At 40.8% G+C, this 18542-nt stretch overlaps 1 protein-coding gene across 1 annotated transcript; it reads left to right on the top strand.

Moving 5' to 3' along the window:
* Positions 1-6055: 6055 nt before the first annotated feature.
* eva1ab (eva-1 homolog A, regulator of programmed cell death b) lies at positions 6056-17671 on the top strand. Its single transcript, XM_085410992.1, has 5 exons — positions 6056-6545; positions 12852-12913; positions 13810-13999; positions 14863-15219; positions 16148-17671. Exons 3-5 carry the CDS (start codon positions 13897-13899, stop codon positions 16258-16260), a joined length of 573 nt encoding a protein of 190 aa, XP_085267118.1. The 5' UTR covers positions 6056-6545; positions 12852-12913; positions 13810-13896; the 3' UTR covers positions 16261-17671.
* The last annotated feature ends 871 nt before the right edge of the window (positions 17672-18542 follow it).

An 18542-nucleotide genomic window follows, 5' to 3' on the forward strand; every position in this document is an offset into this window, starting at 1 on the left:
ATTAACCTTAATTCTGCTATATCAGCGCTATAAATAACCTTCACATGTGGCAAGGAAAAAAAGATGCGTGGATTCATTTTATTTATTTCTCTCCAGTAATTGTGCAAGAGAGGGGAGTTTGCATGTAAATGTGCTGAGATTTCAGATTGTGCAGACCTGAACACAACCAGTAACACAAGGCTTTTGTGTGATATTAAGTGTTAAACAAGCCATTAAAGAATTACAGAAATGTGAAGATGCTGATTTAATAACTTGTGCACGTGTGGGCGTAGAACGGAAAACGTGATCGCAGTTTTACAAAGAGCAACGGAAAGATCCAGCAAATTTTCGACAACACGGTTGTGTCAAATCTGAAACAGATATTCCTGACAGAAGTGGAGAAATAGAAATTAGATTTTTTTTTTGTTTTAGATGTGAAACCACAGAAGTGAAACTGAGCCTATCACATGTGTAAGTGCAGAGCTAAGGCCTGTAACAGTCAGCACTTGGACTAAAAGACAAAAAAAGCATAATCCACTGTAACATCTGTTTGTATCACTGAGAAATAAGTTCGTAAATGGTAAATCACACCTAATAATACAGGTGAGTGTGCGCATGAATGCAAAACATACATGCAATAGACTACAAATATAAGCTCAAGCTCTATGAAACAGGATTTTGTGTTGTATCTAAAAAAAAAGGTTATGCATGGTCAGTAGTAGGCCTGAGGTAGACACACTCACCCTCAGTGCACACTCTTTCTTTATGAAAACCAGCTTATGTATGGAGAAAAGCTGTAGGCATGCATTCTGTGCATGCACATCATTTATTCATGCAGCTCCTGATGATGTAAAACAAACATGAAGAGACAAACAGACCAAATAAAATGAATTTTAGTTGTCAGTTACTTGTAGCCATGTAGGTGCTACCAGGCGTTCCATATCTTCGCTTCAGACCGAAATGCCATGAAACTTTTTCATGTCAAACTTTTGTGGATTCCAGGGGATCAACAGCATTTTGGACTGTTGGATTGTATATTGCAGCACTGGGTTGATCTTCAGATTTGTAACAGGTTTTGCTGATGCATTAACATTTCTTCCGTTTTTATCTTATTTTGACCAATATTCAGGCCCAGGGATCAAAATACAACAGGAGCAATTCTGATATTTCCACCATGAAATATTAGCTTATTAACAGCATCACAGACTGCATATAAAAGTATAAAAAGGATCACCCAGTGTTTTGCAAAGTCCTGTTTGTGAAGACTTAAACTTTTTTGTGGTATCCGCTTTAGTTTTTTGAAACCAAATGTCACAAGGGTGTGGTTCACCTAACGAAAACCGAAAAACACAGAATTCCTAAATGCAGCACATGCAGATAATTTGAATGAAAAGCAAACTGTTAATTGGTTGTTATCAACACCTCATAAACAAAAGAAAACATGTATTTAATAGTGCGAGGGGATGGATGACAGAAACACTGGGGAGAATACTTCTAAATAATATTAAAAGAAGAACAGAAATAAAACAGAAAACAAGGATCCAAACAACAACATGACAGTACTTTAAGACTTCCCTGTGGAAGCACCTGTTTTCCCACAGACACATGTGTATTAATTAAACTAGTTGTGAGAAATACTCTAAAACTTCTGGGCTCTTTTTCATGTCTGCATATCTGACCTGTCACATCCTGCTTTTGGTCTCCAGCTGAGACCATAATTTACAAAGAGTAGACTTTCAATTCGCCCCCTGCTGGCTTTTAAAAAGAACCAAGGTGTAGCTCCACTCACATATCTTTTATATACGGTATATGGTCAGCATTAGGTGGGGGTTCACAAGACCACTGGATTGGCTTTTAGTGATGATGTCATTATCTGTAAGCATCAACTGCCTGTTATTTATCAATGATATAGTCATGACCTTCTGACCTTTTGCAGGCAGTGGTAGAAGTTTGACTTCTGGACCTTTTCAGGTTTCTCTGGTCGATTTTAGGCAATAAAACTATGTAGCATGAGGTTTAGGATGAGGAGGTCATGGTTCAGGTTAAAGTACACATCTTGGAGAGCCTGTCTGGGTGAAAGGCTTAAACCATGTCTGCACAGACACGCAGCAAAAGAATGAGCAAAATACTGACAGCTTAAATATACCTCAGTGATTTAATGGGTGTGTAAGACTAGTGTTGCAGTGAGATGAGTGTCATATGAGTGTGCAGCAGCGCACTACAGCTGGCTGCCTGAACAAGTTTGAGTTTTATTGTTTACACTCAGAATTGTTTTGCTGCACGTTAGGAAGTCTGGCACCTTTCTGAAGAAGTGAAAAGCCAGCATCTTTGTCCAGAGTTAACATGACTAATAGCAGTAACAGTAACTTTAACTAAGAGCAAAGGTTTACCAACGATACCACTGCATGTTTTTATTTCCCTACATACCTGTTGAGTGCTTAGTACCTTGTTTAACTCAGTCACCCTCCCCAACCACAGCCCTCGAGGGTTTTTCAAACTTTTCCCCTTGCGTAACATCAGCACAAAAATAAACTCCCAAGCTGATGGGGTAGCTAATGAAATTTTCATCAGTGTTAATCTGATATAAAGTTGTTTTTGATCTTTTAGAAAAGTGTTGATTTGGTGCTAAAATATCAGCTATAAGTATTACTGTAAGGGCACATGGTCCGACTGCAGTATAAATAAATAAATTAATAATAATAATAATAATAATAATAATAATAATAATAATAATAATAATAATAATAATAATAATAATAATAATAATATCCAAAGTGTGCCCATGCAGTGAGAAGGTGACTTCACAGGTGACTGAAATCCTCATCTGTCACAGCCACTCACTGTCATCTCTGCGCATGTGAAACACTGTGCTGCTCAGTTTTGAATTTTATCTCATGCCTCTTTTACTGATTAGTGACTATATATACAAATATATATATATAAAAAACACCCAGCACGCCCCTGCGGGCGGTTTATCCTTCAAGCTCGGGTCCTCTACCAGAGGCCTGGGAGCTTGAGGGTCCTGCGCAGTATCTTAGCTGTTCCCAGGACTGCGCTCTTCTGGACAGAGATCTCCGATGTTATTCCCGGGATCTGCTGGAGCCACTCGCCTAGCTTGGGAGTCACCGCACCTAGTGCTCCGATTACCACGGGGACCACCGTTACCTTCACCCTCCACATCCTCTCGAGCTCTTCTCTGAGCCCTTGGTATTTCTCCAGCTTCTCGTGTTCCTTCTTCCTGATATTGCTGTCATTCGGAACCGCTACATCGATCACTACGCCCGTCTTCTTCTGTTTGTCTACCACCACTATGTCCGGTTGGTTAGCCACCACCATTTTGTCCGTCTGTATCTGGAAGTCCCACAGGATCTTAGCTCGGTCATTCTCCACCACCCTTGGGGGCATCTCCCATTTTGACCTCGGGACTTCCAGGTTATACTCGGCACAGATGTTCCTGTACACTATGCCGGCCACTTGGTTATGGCGTTCCATGTATGCCTTGCCTGCTAGCATCTTGCACCCTGCTGTTATGTGCTGGATTGTCTCTGGGGCATCTTTACACAGCCTGCACCTGGGGTCTTGCCTGGTGTGATAGACCCCAGCCTCTATGGATCTTGTACTCAGAGCTTGTTCTTGTGCTGCCATGATTAGTGCCTCTGTGCTGTCTTTCAGTCCAGCTTTGTCCAGCCACTGGTAGGATTTCTGGATATCAGCCACCTCCTCTATCTGCCGGTGGTACATACCGTGCAGGGGCCTGTCCTTCCATGATGGTTCCTCGTCTCCCTCCTCTTTCTTGGGTTTCTGCTGCCTGAGGTATTCACTGAGCACTCGGTCAGTTGGGGCCATCTTCCCAATGTATTCTTGGATGTTCCTTGTCTCATCCTGGACTGTGGTGCTGACACTCACCAGTCCCCGGCCCCCTTCCTTCCGCTTAGCGTACAGCCTCAGGGTGCTGGACTTGGGGTGAAACCCTCCATGCATGGTCAGGAGCTTTCTTGTCTTTATGTCAGTGGCTTCTATCTCCTCCTTTGGCCAGCCTATTACCCCAGCAGGGTACCTGATCACGGGCAGGGCGTATGTGTTGATGGCCCGGATCTTGTTCTTACCATTCAGCTGACTCCTCAGGACTTGCCTGACCCTCTGCAGGTACTTGGTGGTTGCAGCCTTTCTAGCGGCCTCTTCATGGTTCCCATTTGCCTGCGGGATCCCCAGGTACTTGTAACTGTCCTCTATGTCTGCAATGTTGCCTTCTGGTAGTTCAATCCCCTCAGTTCTGACTACCTTCCCTCTCTTTGTTACCATCCGACTACACTTCTCCAGTCCGAACGACATTCCAATGTCATTGCTGTATAGCCTGGTAGTGTGGATCAGTGAATCGATGTCTCGTTCACTCTTGGCATACAGCTTGATGTCATCCATGTACAGGAGGTGGCTGACAACTGCTCCGTTCCATAGTCGGTATCCGTAGCCAGTCTTGTTAATGAGCTCACTGAGGGGGTTCAGGCCTATGCAGAACAGCAGTGGGGACAGAGCATCTCCTTGGTAGATCCCGCACTTGATGGTAACTTGTGCTATGGGCTTGGAGTTGGCCTCTAGTGTTGTACGCCACATCCCCATTGAGTTCCTGATGAAGGCTCTTAGGGTCCCATTGATCTTGTACAATTCTAGGCATTCCAGTATCCAGCTGTGGGGCATTGAGTCATAGGCCTTCTTGTAATCAATCCAGGCAGTGCACAGGTTGGTCAGTCTGGTCTTGCAGTCTCGGCTGATTGTTCTGTCTACCAGTAGCTGGTGTTTTGCACCTCTGGTATTCTTGCCAATTCCTTTCTGTGTCCCGCTCATGTATTGACCCATGTGCCTGTTCATCTTAGCCGATATGATGCCTGACAGGAGCTTCCATGTAGTACTGAGGCAGGTTATTGGTCGGTAGTTGGAGGGGACCGGTCCCTTCTTGGGGTCCTTGGGGATCAGGACCGTCCGACCTTCGGTTAGCCATTCCGGGTGTCTCTCGTTAACTAGCAGCTGGTTCATTTGTGCTGCCAGACGCTCGTGGAGTGCAGTCAGCTTCTTCAGCCAGTAGGCGTGAACCATGTCGGGCCCTGGTGCTGTCCAACTCTTCATACTGGAGACCCTTTCTTGGATATCTGCCACTGTGATGGTTACTGGACCCTGTTCAGGGAGGTCGCTGTGGTCTGCCCTCAGATCCACTAGCCACTGAGCATTGCCGTTATGGGTTGCATCCTTCTCCCATATGCTCTTCCAGTATTGCTCCGTCTCCAGCCTTGGTGGTGCTGTTCTCTTATTGTTCCCTTGCCACTGAGAGTACACCTTTGCTGGTTCTGTGGAGAACAGCTGGTTTATTCTCCTGCCTTCTATCTCTCTGGTGTACCTCCTCAAGCGGCTGGCCAAGGCTGTGAGTCTTTGCTTGGCAGTTTCCAAGGCCTCAGGTATGGACAGCTTGCTGTATTTCTTAGGCACCTTATTTGTCGCACCTTTCTGCAACTCTGTTAGTTGGCTAACCTCCCTCCGTGCTACTTTGATCTTGCCCTCTAGCCTCCTTCTCCATGGAGGGTACTGCCCCTATATATATATATATATATATATATATATATATATATATATATATATATATATATATATATATATATATATATATATATATATATATATATATATATATATATATATATATATATATATTTACACATTTAAAAAAAGCTTAGCTTTACAGGGTGCAGGCGTGATGTGATTTTCTGAAATTTCATGTGATGCGTCTAAATTATAGCACTTTTTTTTCAACACTGCACATGAAATATTGTATTCTGCTTGGTTTCCTGCCCCACTGTCCCTCTTCTTCTCCTCTCCTCAGTGTTTCTCTCTCCTCCCTCCTGCTGAGCGCTCCACATGAAAAACAGACCAAGCGCAAATGAGGAGAGGCAGCGAGTCTTCATTTACAACTGCACATGTGTCCTGCTGTGTGTGCGTTGTTGAGCGAAAGAGGAAAAAGCAGCAGAGTCAGAGAGGAGGGCATGCAGACGTTTGGGAAAGGGAGAGAGAGGAGAGAGATTCGGCAGACCTGTCGGGGTCTCTCATGTCACATTTCTGCCCCGAGGAGCTGACCTATGTCTCGCTCTAAAAAGAAAACTAAAACGGAATAAAGGAAAGCTGCACTCTGGAAAACAGTCGGAGCAGTGTACCTTCTCCTCCTGCTGCTACGGCATTAAAGAAAGAAGAACTGAGGGCATGAAAGGAGAATGACTGACATTTTTAATTTGTATCTACATAAGAAAGAGAAGAGGAGACGGAGGCTTTTGGGCCTGTCTGACAACTGTGGGAGGGCAGAGGAGATTTATACTTATAATTGTACTGTTAGTCTTCTTTTGGTATTCTTTGAGAGAAAGGCAAAGAGAAGAGTGGAGATAATAGGAGAGGAGAAAAAAGGGGAGGAGAGAGTCGAGCACAGAGTATTGGAGTACCGAGAGGAGGAGAAAAGAGAAGACCAGAGTAAAGAGGAAAGGAGGAATGAGAGGACAGGAGAGCAGATGGGCTCTTCAGATTATTAACATGTAAGTAAAAACATTTTATTTACATGTGCTGATAACTGCTCATGGTGACACCACTGCTGGTTTTTATATCTGCTTGTAATTATTATGATTTTGTAGGAAGTCTCAAATCTGTCTTTCTCACTGCTCGATTACTTTTCCCTCCATATAATTACTCTTTGTGCCGCCAAGTAATTTTTTTCCTTTCTTTAATTTTCTGTCTTGTTTCCGTTTTTGTTTTTTTTTCTAAATCTGCGTGCACACTCTCGCTCCGGTGCAGCAGCAGAGGGAAAGGCCAGTGTCACGTTAGATTAGTATCAGCAGTCACACACACGGGGGAAGAAATATGCTTAAAGTGTGATGAGCATGATGTGGAGGATTGAGCCTGTGCAGGAAGAGCTTTTGTATGTTCTGTTAGTGTCGTGGTGGACTACACCACGGGTCGGAGGAACTATATAGTTTTCTCAACCACATGGAGGAAAACAAAGAGCTATTGTGCCACATAAGAATTTGGCCAGACATGCAAAAAAAGAAAAGAGAGAAGAGCATCAGTGTGTATGAAAACAAAGGCGCAACATGTTTTACACCTCGGGCTGGAGTCTAGGAGACTTCACTCGAAAAAAATTAATATATAAGGAGCTTGATATATGCCTTTATTGCTTTCATTGCAGTGATGGGACTAAAAAGATTTAAAATATAACCCTGTGGACTCTGGATAATATCTGGGAAAGGTATCACATGTATGGACTGCAGTGACACACAGAGATGTGATCACTGAAACTTTGCATCCCCATAGAGTAAATGACTGAGCCATAGGTAGCCATTGATTGCCACACCTATTCTTACAAACTGAAGCATCATCACCGAACAAAGCTGGGAATAACTGCCCAACAAAATACCTGAAGAAAAGCACACTTTATTCTGCCGGCTTCACCTCTGTTATCCAATACTTTGGGCAAAAATGTTCAAATGTTTAGGAAAATAAAAAATGGTTCACATAAAGTACGACTAGTAATAAAATATTAGTAAAATAATAGAAGTGACTTAATATGTGAGATGATCTAAACTGTAGCTATGGGAATTTCAAAGCATTTCAATAAAGACTTATGTGTAATTGATTTTGCATGTTTTGAAAAGAGAGCGATGGACTTTTGATTTCTTAATTTTCTGTATTTTAAAATTAGCATTAAAGCCACTTTCAGCTGCTCCCTTATTCATACGGGGTCACCTCAGCGAGTAGTTCTGCGTGTTTAGATAGTCTTACACCAGATGCCTTTCCCGACGCAACCTCAGAGGGAGTTCTGTGTCCACCGGGGATCGAACCGGGGTTCTTGCTAAAAATGTACATTTATACATACAGTATAACAAACCACACAAACTTTAATCATATCATTGCAAAATTTCACGTTCTCTGAGCCATAATCCTAGATTATGCAGACCCAATTTAAAACAAATCCAGCCAATCTAACATATGAGATATAAACTTTTAGCATTCGTGAAAACCCCTCCAAGCAAATTCATGAGTTCAGTTAAAGTTTAAATATGTGTTTTAAATTTCTTGTTGGCAAAACACAGCGATTAGAGCCGCCCTTGTAGGTAATGCCTGAGCTCTGCTCCCGAATACAGTGGGAGCAGATGTGGGCATCAAATAGGTTAAAGTCGACCTATTTGAGGGGATAAAGCTGAAACCCAGTCAAAGCAGTGAAAGCATCATGGACATCCAGTAATCTAAAAGGAGATCAAGAACTCAGGCATGTACTGTTTAAAAAGCAGTGATGGCCAACCATTGCTCTTGTGTGCCAGATGCCCAGTCCTTGGCTAACTCCACTAACTCCTCTGTCTGGGAGGAGGGAGCTGTGTCCCAGCTGTGTCCCACGATTGCCAAAAACTGCCTCCAATAACTGATGGACTGGTGTCCTATCTCTTGCACTGCATGCTGTGGGGGTCATGTAGGCACTTTATTCTAACGATCAGCATCAAAAAGATAAATACCCAGGGCTGAAATGTTGAATGTCTCTAACATATCAGCATACAATTCAATAAGTATGAAAAAAGACCTTGCAAGGTAAACAAAAAGTGTGGTGAGCACATGAACCTCACATGAACACTTCCACATCAGCAGAAGGAATTTCATGCCTTGTACGTGCACTGCGTTCATTGAGTATTCTGCATTTCTTGGAAAGAAAAAGTTCCCACCAGAGATGTTTTGCCCTAAGCAACACTCCTCCAGAAACTAGGCTTTCTCTGATCATGTGCACCATACAGAAGATGGCTGAATCCCCAAATACCTCCTCTGTGAACCTTGAAGAAACACTCACCAGGGCGGCCACACCATCACCACAAAGACATATTAGCTACAAACATGCTCATAAAGCCGCCAATATTGACATGGTCACTTGAAATGCTTGAAATGTAGTTGGGTCAGGAGAGCTTCAAAGAAAAACATCTGCTTCAGTGGGATGAAAAGACGAAAGATGGCACGCACAAGTGCAAAAAGCCTGACTGAAAGACCGGCCACTGCCTAAATCTGTGAACAGTGCCCAAAGGACTGCCACGCCTTTGTACGACGTCACATTCACATGCACACAAGAGCACTGATCCAATGGTTCTGCAGGACTTCGGGTTCCCTACGGGCTTCATATTTATTGGACAAACAATCAGAAAAAAAGTGCTTTTAAGGAAGAAAGCAAAGAAGAGCATCGCAAATCTTAGTTTTGCAGTGCGATCGACCGACTGTGAAGTACAGAGTGAGAAAAAGCCTTTCGCATGTAGTTGAGTCATCAGAGTAAACAGCTTATTATTTCTAGACTGCTGAACAGAGTGTGACTGACTGTAATGAGCTGGCAGCAGGCCAACCGTCTCATACTAATGTCATTACATAACTGTGGCGATCAGCTGGCTGATAGGAATTTATTGCATGACTTTTCATTCACCACTCAACTCTAATACTGATGAACATCTGCTTTTTGTCCCGCGGCTTGTTTGTGAAGGTAGATAGGTGTTACATTTTTTTAAAAGGTGTGATTAATACCCATAACTATAAATTATTAATGATGGTATAATGCTATTTTTTTTTTTGTAACATACAGGAAGCTATACTGTCATATTTAAAGACAGAAAGAAAGAGTAAGCAGGGGAGTGGGCGAGAGAAGGGCAGTCATGTCCTGCAGCATTTACACACAACATCACAAAATGACCCTGACAGTCAGTGACTTTAGAAGGGCTTGGAGGTTGTGTTATGTTTGCTCGTGTTATGTTGCACTTTAATGAAATGCGATTTGCCTTTTTTGTTTTTTTATTCTTTGCTTCTGTATGTCCCGTGATGACAAGTTGCTTTTCGACTCTTCAGTTTGTTTTCTAACATAATTAAAAGCGCGAGGTGTGTGTTTTTTATGCCTAACAGTAAGTAAGGAGGGGACAAAAATGACTCTCGCTTGGCCCATATTTCCAGAAACGTGACAGATAAAATGCAGATTTGTTCTCTAGTGTCCTCTTAGTTTCTCCCGACAGGTCAAGAGCACTGCGCTTCAGCGTTTTTACAGCTGAAAACATCCAGAGAAATTAGGCCAGTTTGATCTTCTCTCAGAGCTTCATCCATTTTTCATCTGTTCAAGTTTAAATTTCAATGCCGTGTCTTTACAGCTGTGCAGCTCAAGAGCACAACATTCTGTATTTGGCATCTTTGTATTTCTACACAGTTCAGATTTACATGTTTAAAAGTGTCATTGTTCATTTTTATAAACGCTGCCTTTTCATAGGCTGATATCTTTACTGTTGTTTGGCATTAAGAAAAGAGTCTTCGTGAAGTAATCTGATGGAGAACACACAACGTGTATTAAATCTGTGGGGAAATCACATTTATGAAATTAAATAAAGTTTATTTACAGCGAGATTTTATTTGAAGAAGATGCTAGAAAAGAAAAGTCTTTCTGAGGTGCTTTGCACATTTTCTGTGTAAGCATTAAGCATTGTTCAGATTTAATATGTCATTTCTGGAAATTTTGCTTAATCATTATCGTCATCATTTTTTGCAGCTACAGAGAATAAGAGTATCTTAGGACACAAGTTTTCATTTATCTCTAACAAGACTGTAAATGTCTGCAGGGCTGCGGGTGTTAATGTATAAATTCAGTTTTCTAACACTCTAGGATTATCTTTAGGAAGAGGGAGCTTTTATTAGATGGCCTAGCTGATGGGGACAGGTTTATTCTTGGTGCTGTACAAGTAAAGTCATTCAAACTCCATCATACACATTATAAGAATCATGTGAACCATTAAAACTGCAGTCTGCAGAAATACAGAAAAAAAAAGAAAAGAAAAACACTGCTGGAATAGACAGCCCACTCGTGCAGTCATACTTCTACGCTTTAAGCAATGCACGTCCTCCATATGTGTCCTCCATATGTGCTAGGAACATGTCAGAGCTGATTTTTGGCTTCACGCAAGATATAAACTGTGCTCTGAGGTCTTCTGTTTAACCCACTGCATCTTATTTCCAACACTGAAACATAAATAATCTGTTCTGATATGAAAAGACCTGTGAGTCTTTTGTAACAGGCGAGACTGTGCAAAGTATTTTAGAAACGTCCAGACCATTTCAGACTTGAATTACAATATTCTGAAAGCTTATTCAAATTTTTTATTTTGTCCAAATGACACCAAAAGCCACTCGAGCTTTGAGTTCAGTAACACTGATAACACAGGGGCTATGAAATTTAAATACAGAACTAAACTAGTTCAAACACAATGATTTGTAATTTAAGCTGGTTATTCTAAAGAGTTATTGTTGTATTTCTTCTTACTATTAATTACTATTAATATTGCTTTATTGTAACTTAATAATTTCTCCCCCTGAGATTTAGCTACTCATTTCAGTGTTTAATAATCATCACTTACTGTATATGACACCAACCATCATGTCATACTCTTTATGCTTGAGCTTAAAGAAATGCCCCGGATAGTCTAAGTTTGGATCTTTATGTCCAGACCAAAGGCCGTATATAATACACTCTATTCTGTGGCCTAGATAAAAATAAAAATAAACCTCCCCCTTACACTTCTTGTTAGTGTGGGTAATTTATGACATTCTCTGAAGCCCGGACTTGATGGACTGTCTCTCTGAAACAAGCACATTTCCAGGTCAGCGCCAAATGTGCGCATGTTAAAAACCACTTTCATGTTTTCAGCTCACTGACAAGAGACGCTAATAAACCGTAGAGTAAATGTAGACAATTTAAAGGAACAATTCACCACCACTACATTTATTTTTGCTCTGGCTTGTAATTCCTATGCATCCGGCTGAACTGTTCTTCAAAGCAAACAAAAAATACATGTGGGGGAAAATAAACTTCCCAGAAATCGGTTACTCAAAAACAAACGTTGTTGTAAGCCCTTTCATGTAGAAATCATTTTCTCTGTAAAAAGAAGCGCATCTGTCTGTGCGAAGAGACTCATGCTCATGACAGCATGACAGGAACTAAACATTAACAATGTCCCCTTCGGCTGAGCTGCAATATTAGGTAGCAGCAAAGATTTTAGCTGGAGGATGTAGTTCAGGCTGATACACTAAAACAATCTAAAAGCACGAATAGCACTGTCTGCAAGCCAAAAACATGAGCTTGATTCTAGGCTGTGCTTCTTTTAGGCTTTAAAAGGCACAGCATTAAAGCTGAAAGTTAACGTGATTTAAGTTACAATTCAGTGTGCTCAAAGCCAAACATCCATCTATGCAGAGCTACAGCCAAGCTGTTTAAGTCCTGAGACATTACTGCAACCTTCTTATGCTTTTATTTTCTTTCCACACATCTGCATTGCAACTTTAGCACATTTGAAATGAGCGCTTTTCAGCACTAAAGTTGCTTTGTCAGTTATAAGCTGGTGCACGGCAGCATGTGTGCTTGAGTCTGTTGCCAGGTTCGCAAAGTCTTAATGGGAAGCCTTGAACTCCTGAGCTTTCAGCAACACTCGCAGCTGTTTGTTGCCACCTAGTGGTCGACAAAGTAAGAAATTATTCTGAATCAAATCCTTGATGTTCAATCTTCACGTTTAAAACAATGTCCACGTCTATGAACTGTTTTGTGTAAAAATACTTGGTTTTGAAAATCTCCACGCTGGCTTTCCTTTACTTCCAAACACCCTCTCTCAAGTGAATGAGCTCTGCACTAAATCGTGTGTGTTCATGTCTGTGTGCTGCACAGATATTGCAAAACTGACTTAAGTGCACAAAAGAATGTGTGAATACATGCGTGTTTTTTGTGCCAAAAACAAAATATTATCTGAGGTATGGATGCCTAATTATTGTTTTTTTTTTTTCCCTTTTAAACGCTGCAGGAAAACAGCTCAGGCATGTTGATAATGATGGTGAAAACTGGGAGGGAGGTACAGATTGATGGGTAAGGCATCAGTGTTTTCAAAGTCCTCTGTGATTAACTTTAATTTGTTAAATGACAGTTTAACCACTTTGACTTGTCTCCATAAAGCCACAGTTTTGATTGTTGATAAACTGAAAAGGGGTTACCAGGGGTACCTTTATTTTCCACCCTTCCCCTGTACTCACTTTAATGTGGACAACTGGCTCACGTGAACGTGTGAAACGTGGTAGATTTGCTGCTCTGCTTGGTACCATTGTTCTATTTCATGATCCATTTGTGGCCAGGATTTAGGGCTAATTATCACTCCTCCACCACCGTGCTTGACACATGCGTTGTTTGCCCTGACATGCATGTTTGGTTTTCACCAAGCATGCTATTGTACATCATCTCCAACTTTGGTCTCTTCTGTCCAAACAACATTGTTTGTTTTGAGGTTTGTTCAGGTGGGGCAAACCTAAGCCCTGCTGCCTTGCTTAGTCATTTTCTAACTGTATTGTCACAAAATGTAATATCATGTTAACTGAGGCCAGCAAAGTATGAGCTGTAACTCTTTTTTTGCAGTTTCACTGAGCATTGCATGGCCTTCGGTGAATTTGCTGGGACCTCCACACTTGGGAAGATCGTTGCATTGTGTTAGCACTCATTTAAATGCTCTCAACCAGCAAACTGGCAAAACTATAGCGGTGCTCACATTTTCTGACGATCAATCATGTGCATTTGATTAGCAACACCTATTTGCTACTTTCCCTCTTAATTCCTGTAGTGAGGGTATACTTGTTTTTTCTTCTTCTGAGGATTGCATGCAGTCCTGAGAAAACAAACTTTTTCACATGAATGTAGTTTAGCTTTAGTACATGACTTATTGAAGTTACTTACGCTATTCATTTTCTAATTTGTTTCTCATTCTTATGTTTTAGGGTATTTACAGGTTTAAGAATTCAGGGAAAATCCTCCTTATCATGAGGTGCTGAACTGACTTCTGCAGGAAAAATAGTAACCACAACATGAGCGCTCCAACAACAGGAAGCCCAAATATGGAAGTGAAGGTGGTGTCCCAGGAGATGGCATTGCTTAGCAACATACTGGCTGCTTACACCTTCATTGCAGGTACAGTAGGTCCAATTGAAAGAAAGAAAAAAGAAGCTTTTATGTGGGATTGATGTGATGAGCAAATATTATGTGCTAATTTCTTTAACTTAGCACATAATATTAGCACATAAACCTACTAGGGGTATGAAACAAAGAGCAAGAACAGGTCTGTTAAAAGTTTGACATCTGCCTTCAGAACATGTGAAAACTGCAGAAAAAAAGGAATCATTTATCACACTTTGACTGTATTTTCCCACATAGGATGGATTGTGTATCAAATCATGAAGAAAGGATTAGTTCATGAGAGTGTTTGTCTGCATTGTTAGTTTAATCTGAGCCACATGTTTCACAGCTTTCTAACTGACAAAAATATTACTGCTGCTCTGTTACATTACACTGAACCAAGATGGTTCTTTGATTTACGGCAGTAATATTTCTTTGTAATAACAGTAGACTGACTCATTTTGAAAAAAGCAAGACCTATTATTGATTTCTTTTTTCTTTTTACATGGGAACATACATGCATTTTTACACTATATAAAAGAAGGAAAAGGTTTCACTGGTCTGATCTTCTAGAGACCAAACTAGGGGCTTTAGGGCCCATGCACTAAAATTAATTTGATCTAGAAAACACAAAGCAGATACAAACATGTCAAACATTTTTCTGGCATTGAAAGCTGAAAAGGGATCGGCGACGTTGGCCCACTGGCTCAAAGACAGATGTGTGGAGGTCAGAAGGTGGAAACAGTGTAAAGACAACAGACAGGTGAGGGATGTCTGAAAACGTAGTACATAAAGACTAAAGACTGTGCAGGGAGGGACTGAGAGAAGGATGAAACAGCAGTTAATTTATTTGTTGATTTATCCTGCCTCTCTTACAGACCAGCCCGAGAGGACAGCGCTTGTGTTTCTTGGCGGCATGTGCGTTGGCCTTCTTGTCACACTGTGCGCCATCGTCTTCCAAATACACTGTCGAGCAGACTGCCACTATGGCAACACTAACAATCTTCCCCATCGCCCAAGGAACAGACTCCAACATCGTCGGCATCACAGCTGTCACCACCATCAGCCCGCAGACAGTAACCCAGACAATACTGCCGTCGTCCCCTCTGGAGAGACTGGGCCCACTGGGGAAAGTGAGTCTGAGGACTGGGATGACACAACTGATCCATCAGCCCGGAGACGCAGACGCTTTGAGAGATCCCTAATGCACGCCACCATGTTCACATCGGCTGAGGGTATCTGTGGCAGACACTGACGCACACCAATGTCACCATCCACACACTAAGACATCATTCACACATCCAGCAAGCTGTTTCCTTTAAAATAAGGTCTCCTAATTTGATACCCCACACATCATATGACATCATAGTATTGCTGTGATTCAGATGATCCGATCCTTTAGATATGAATCGTAGTCCAGTGAAATGTTTTAATAAAAAGCAGTTTTGAAAGTACATTTACTCAAATAGCAGACTTAACATAAAGTTATTGTGTTGTGCTTCTTTTAACACATGTTCCTCTGTATTTATGATTCATTATGCATCATTTTACTGCAACACAAACATCAGACAGGCATGCACTCCTAAATTTTTCTCAGCTAGCTGCATGGCAATTTGATTTATTTATTCATTTTATTGGTGAAAACAAGCTTCTATAGGGCGTAGACACATAAAGGCAGACTCGGTGTTTATAACTTATTGGTGGATTAGAAGCCCAATAACATAGTCCACAAACTAGCTAACAGAAACCCAGACATAACACTCATCTGGAAAGTGTTTACCAAAGTCTACAAAAGACTCATTTTCTCATAGACTTCAATACCAACAGCCTTCTTTTGCAACCAAAGGTCACCCCTGCTGGATTAGAATGCAAGTTTAAAGCACGTCTGGTTTCCCCTTTCAGACCTGGAAGCCATCTTTTATATACTGTTTGTTCACCCATGTTGCACAGTGTCCACAGCAATGAATTAATTAGAATAAGACTGCTGAAATCTCACACTGTGTTGGTGTGACGCTCTGGTTATGTCTCTATGAGCACGGCAGCCAGACATAATCACACACACATGCTCCTATCTTCAAATAGAATAATAAATAAATAATAAATCTGACAGTAACATGAATGGACAGTGTCCATAAAACTTATTCTGTGTATGTGTGTCATCAGAGCTGGACCGGGCCCAGAGGCTAGAAGAGCGGGAGAGGATCCTCCGAGAGATCTGGATGAACGGACAACCAGACATCAGTACAGTCACTCAAAGTCTTAACAGATATTATTGAAACAACAGTAAACAGAGAGATGCGCAGACTGAGATACAGACTGAAAAAAGAAGGAAACAAACATACAGCTGATGGATGGAAACGGATCTAATAGCTATATAGGTGAATAAATACTATATGACATGAATAGCCATCAGCTTACTGGACTGATGTATTGTGCCAATGTGACTCTTGTGAAACTGTCACTGACAGAAATGCCTGGAGAAGTCCCTCTACTGTGTAAATTAATGAAAACATATGAGCTGCGATAGTTCAGTCATCCAACAAGAGACAGCAATGACATTTTTGGAAGAAGAATGCCCCGAAACATCAACTGGTAGAGACACAAAGAGCACAGATGACCACCACTGCTGCCAGCCGTAGCAGATATTTCAGAGAATCTGCGATATGTAGCTGCTGCCATAAAGTCGCTGGGATTTTCTAACTTTTCTATTATTAACAAGTGCTTTGAGAAGTATAGCAAACAGGGGGCATAACAGAGGCTACAGCTGTGTGTGAGTGTACAGTCTGAAATGAAATGATGAGATTAAGCAAGCTTTTAGCTGCTTTCTTATTCACACGGGGTCACCAAAGCAAGGATCTTGGCTTGTTAAACTGATCACAATCCAACCATCTGTACTGGAAAGTATCAGCTTTTTAACAGCCACTTTTCTATCGGTGCATTAGATTACCAATTTACTAATGGGAATGTTTTTTATTTATTCTGTCAACTTAATTTAATGATGACTGAATTTAAACAGAATCTAATGAAAGATTTTAAACAATAACTTATTGTTTAATTATTGTCAATACTATTCTCTTTAGTACTTTGTTTTAAGGCCAAATAAAAGCAAAAACATTTGCATAACATTTGGATTAATTTTCAATCAGTGGTTCTCAAACCTTTTCTGGCACGCCCCACTTAATCCTCCTCCACTAACATTGGGTGATTGTCATCCATGTAACTATAGTCACATGATTTTCATTGTATTGCTTTAGAGCCTTTTTATAGGGTCCCCATGATACCTTTTTTCGTTTTAATGCAGTAACTCAATGCCCCACAAGTGGCATCTACCCACAGTCTGAGAACTACTGTCTTAAACACTGGTATCAAGATATGGTCCACATTTTAGAGTTTTTGCACTTTTCTCATCTACTCTTATTTGTTTGTGAACCTGCTATAATCCCACTGTGAGTTCTGGAAACTGTAAAATTAAAGGCAACAGAAGGGAAAAAGTGTAAATTTGGTGAGATAGATGTAAAACTTCCACTCTACAGAGCAGCATAATAACTCGATGCACAGATGGAGATATACTGGTGCTTATATTGCTAGAATTCTGAATCTCCTAATGACTGTGTACTAATAATTATGACAGAAATGGCTTAGGATGGCAGCTAATCAGCTGCAGGTCTTTCTGCATATCACACAATGTATTAGCAGCTCATGCTCCATTTAAATCTGTGTTGAAGAGTTGAAAAAGTGAATAAACTTTAATTTCAGTGGTTTTTTTGGTCTGTTTTGGGTCCGTGGTACACACCTCTACTAAGTTTGTTGGCAGAATCCATGATGGTGAGGGTTACAGTTTGAATGTACACTGTTTAATCGTGCCAATAAGAATAACATAACGAGGGCATGTGGTCCGGGGAAATGGTGTGTACAGTCACCTTTAACGACTGGAAAGAGTCTAATTGTAATTTGAACAAAATAATTTGAACAAAAATTTTTTATGTTCCTACAGTGCATGAAATTAATTTTAGTTAAATTTATTATTGTTGAGATGATACGATCTAGCAAGGGTGGTTGGTGATTCTAAATTACCCATATGTGAGTGCAAGAGGCCATACGGTGTTACTTGTGATAGACTTGTCCAGGGTGTATCCTGGCTCTCGCCCTCTGACAGCTGGGATAGGCTCCAGCCCACCTACTATTATACTACTAGTTATAAAACCATATGAATTTTATAAATCCATTAAATTGGAGGGCAAAAGATGTCCATGACAAGTTTTATGTTGACCAGACTATATTTTGTTGAACACTCCAAAAAATAACTCTTTAAATGAACCTAAAATAATCATGGAACAGAGTTACACTTTAATAAATGGCTTTCTATTCTGGACTTGACTGCAGCAAATAAGTTTATTCAACATTAATCGATTAAGTTGGTCCAACTCAAGTACATTAAGTTGGAATAACAGCATTGCATGATGGTAAAATAAAGCAATTTAATCATGTGGAAATCCTTTCCATGATTTTTTTTATGTTCATTCAAGTAATTATTTGAATGAACACCAAAGCCCAAACA

Source organism: Rhamphochromis longiceps, linkage group LG1 (assembly GCF_057381845.1).
Source record: "Rhamphochromis longiceps isolate RC_006_pf linkage group LG1, R_longiceps_female_GT1.1, whole genome shotgun sequence".
Lineage (NCBI taxonomy): Eukaryota > Metazoa > Chordata > Actinopteri > Cichliformes > Cichlidae > Rhamphochromis > Rhamphochromis longiceps.

Excerpts from the sequence above, each read along its gene's own strand:
- eva1ab (XM_085410992.1), top strand. The coding sequence starts at position 13,897 with ATGAGCGCTCCAACAACAGGAAGCCCAAATATGGAAGTGAAGGTGGTG. Across the intron at positions 14,000-14,862 it reads TGCTTACACCTTCATTGCAG|ACCAGCCCGAGAGGACAGCG; the intron begins GTACAGTAGGTC and ends CCTCTCTTACAG. Across the intron at positions 15,220-16,147 it reads CATGTTCACATCGGCTGAGG|AGCTGGACCGGGCCCAGAGG; the intron begins GTATCTGTGGCA and ends GTGTGTCATCAG.